The 3,448-nt window shown below is 37.2% G+C and overlaps 1 protein-coding gene across 1 annotated transcript; it reads right to left on the bottom strand.

Moving 5' to 3' along the window:
* Positions 1 to 1,298: 1,298 nt before the first annotated feature.
* LOC142170286 (uncharacterized) lies at positions 1,299 to 1,772 on the bottom strand. The gene has a single exon (XM_075232165.1). It carries the CDS (start codon positions 1,770 to 1,772, stop codon positions 1,299 to 1,301), a length of 474 nt encoding a protein of 157 aa, XP_075088266.1.
* Between the last annotated feature and the right edge of the window lie 1,676 nt (positions 1,773 to 3,448).

Below are 3,448 nucleotides of genomic sequence, written 5' to 3'. Positions count from 1 at the left end.
TTACTTTGGGACTACATGATAGTATCCCGGGAGATCACCCTGTATGTTTACTTTGGGACTACAGAACGGCATTCCGAGAGATCCCCCTGCACATTTACATTGGAACTACGGGATTGCACCCGGTAGATTCCCCATGTACTGAGTATTTACATTTGGGGCTACGGATCAGTATTCCGGGAGATCCCTTCGCATTATGAGTTGGACTATGGGACGGTATCCCGAGAGATCCACTGGATATTTATATTTGGGAATACAGGACGGTATCCTGGGAGATCTCCGATTGTTACCTTTGTGCTGAGTTATATTTCCTCCTTTGTTTACTTTGCCTTTATAGCAGTTGTTGTTGTCCTTTATATAATGTGCTACGTTTTCCCGTTGTACTTACTTATACTGTTTTTGTTCTACACTGTTGAACCTTATATTTTATTTAACCTTAGTAGGGCCCTGACCTTCCTCGTCACTACCCGACCGAGATTAGGCTTGGAACTTACTGAGTACCGTTGTGGTGTACTCATGCCCTTTCTGCGCATGTTTTTCATGTGCAGATATAGGTACTTCCACTCAGACTTATCACGCTTGAGATGAGGCGCTTGTAGAGACTCCGAGGTATATCTGTCGCGTACGCAGACTGAAGAGTCCCTTTCTACTCTCCTTTTAAATATTAGCCCTTCTGTATTTCTTTTCTTTGTTAGATATTCTGGAGTTAGATACTGTAGACATTCAGAAGCTTGTGATCATGAGATTCCGGGTTTTGGGAAATGTTATTAGTTTCGAGAGTTGTTATTGTGTATGCCAAGCGGCACTTTAAAATACTATTTTATTTCACTATTTCAGTTTTTAATTATTTCTTCAACAAATTGGTTTATTTTCCGCATTGTTAGGCTTACCTAGTCGTAGAGACTAGTTACCGTCACGATGGTTCACGGAGGGTGAACCGGGGTCGTGACATGTACGTACCTCGGTGAAGAGGATCAAGTCATTTCGTAGTTCGAAATGGGTGAGTTTTTTTTATGTCCTAACTTTTTCCTAGGCCGCCTCTTTCAAGGTTTTCAACCTAGTAGAATTTTTTTTGGGACCTTGCACAGTTTATACTCTTGCAGGCCAGGAGTAACATGCAGTTTATGCTCATGCGTTAAGAAGCGCATTTGTTTTCTTCAAGGGTAGTATCTCTTCAAGAATTTCCCATTGATGGGGCCAATCTACAAACCTTCTGAGTCAACTATCTTGTAAGCGCCACTTGAGTATATCTCTTGTACAACATACTTTCCATCCCACTTAGCAGAGAATTTGCCTCTAGATCAACGAGAGGTAATAATAGGACTTTTGACCACAAGAACTTGGTCACCCACTTGGAAAGATCTAAGGCTCATTTTTTTGTTAAAAGATCCAGACAGGCGAGCTTGATAACATTCAAGGTTTTGTTGAGCTTGTAGCCTCTTTTCATCAAGTGCTTCCAATTCTTCAAGGCATAACCGAGCATTTTCTTCATCAGCGAGTCCATCTTTAATGGCAAACCGCAACGATGGAATTTGACGCTCAAGTGGAAGGACTGTTTCAACTCCATAAACAAATGAATAAGGAGTCGCTTGCGTTGGTGTGTGATATGTGGTCCTGTATGCCCAAAGAGCTTCTTCCATTCTCTCATGCCAATCTCTCTTAGACTTAGAGAAAACCTTTTTCAACAAGTTGCAGAGCATCTTGTTAAATGCAGCAACATAATACATGAAGGAATTGCGTTGTTTGAAGCCAAAAAGATCACATATCTTATTCATCAACTTGTTATCAAATGGCTTGCCATTGTTTGTTGTTGGTACCCAATTTTTCCCATAATAGTTTCCAAACTATGTCTGGGCATCAATTAGTATTTTTCATACAATTTCTGTATTTTTAAAAATATTTTAATTAATTTCTCCCAGTATTTTATTTATAAAACAATCACTGATTTCATCACAAATAGTTTTATAATAATTTTTGTGGCTTAATTTTATCATTTGCATTTGTACTAAGTTTCAATTATTGCACAAATAGCCACATTTGTATTTTTGGGATGCAATTGCAATTACTTTGCAATTATAGCATGTGCATGCATTATTACATTATTTTACCATAAAATAGCTTTTTATATTTTTAAAATATTACGTAATTATTTTAAAATATTTTCAGGCATGAAAATCATTTTTTACAACCTATTAGTTATTTTTAAAAATTATTTTATAAATTAAATGGGTATTTAATAAATGGCCCTCTTATTTTCGGGCATAGCCTATTAAAACAACCCAATTTTTAATCCCGCATTAGCCTAAAATCTACCCAGGCCAAATCCCATCTAACCCTAAGCCAATTTAAGCCTACCCGACCCAATACCCTGGCCAATCCTGGTTGTTGATCATTTTAATCAACGGTCCAGATTTCCCCTTACTATAATTAAACTAACCTATACCCCCAAAACCCTAATCATTTCCCACCCTTCCACGTCGTCATCTATTCCATCCTCTCTCAACTGCTCTCTACCTAAGCCCTAATTTTCAGGCGTCGTTATTCATCTACTGCCCTCCTATGGTGGTTCTTTACTACCTCAGGCCTCTATCAGCCTCATTCTTGCCATGGTACCTTCATTTCTTGGATCCTTAAGGAGATCCTCGAGGGACCTAGGCGGTCTGTTTACACCTTGGGGTTTTCTTGCCTGTTTCAGGCTATTTGGCTTGATTTCGAGTAAGATCTTTCTCATTTTTTGTCTTGAATTCATGATTTCTTAAGTCTATGCTCTTCTCTATTACCTTCTAAAAACCCTAATTTTTTATCCTTTAATCTTCTCATATCTGTCCAGATCTGAGATGAATCCAGTCTATTTCACATGTTTTCACGAAAATCTTTGATCGATTCTCCGTTTTTCCTAAAACTAGGGCTTACTTAACTCACCTTTTTCAAAGCCTTTCTGATTTTCAAAAGTTTAATTGTGGTTCTTAAGTGTTACTGACCGATTCATGTTAATATCGTTTGAACCTTAGTCGATTTATGCTAAAGCCCTAATTTTTTACATTTTTGCTTCGATTTTGAGTCTTTCCGTGTTACTTGTTACCTTGTTTGTTTCTGTGCTTTGACTTTCATGATTTTTCTTAGTGTAATTCAGTATCATGTGACTTTTACCCTAGTTCATCTCCACTAGGGTTTCTGAGTCGATCTTTTGGCTAATTTATGTGTGTTTATGAAGTTTTGTTCAGCCTACTCATCTATTTTTGGAAAACTGATATTTTTCCCTCTCTTTAAATCAATATTATTTTGAATTTTGATTTACTGATTTGCTTGGTTAAAAATTATGTGATGATTCGTGATTCAGTTCCTTGTTTACGACTTTAATTATTCTTATTACCTTATTGCATGTAATGTTACTGATTCCTCACGATTATTTCCTTAATTAAACTCTTGCTTGTTTACCTCTTTACTTAGG

This window comes from Nicotiana tabacum, chromosome 16 (assembly GCF_000715075.1).
Source record: "Nicotiana tabacum cultivar K326 chromosome 16, ASM71507v2, whole genome shotgun sequence".
NCBI lineage: Eukaryota > Viridiplantae > Streptophyta > Magnoliopsida > Solanales > Solanaceae > Nicotiana > Nicotiana tabacum.
This window is presented reverse-complemented; position numbering and strand designations above follow the sequence as displayed.

Coding starts and splice junctions, on each gene's coding strand:
- LOC142170286 (XM_075232165.1), bottom strand. CDS start 1,772: ATGAATAAGATATGTGATCTTTTTGGCTTCAAACAACGCAATTCCTTC.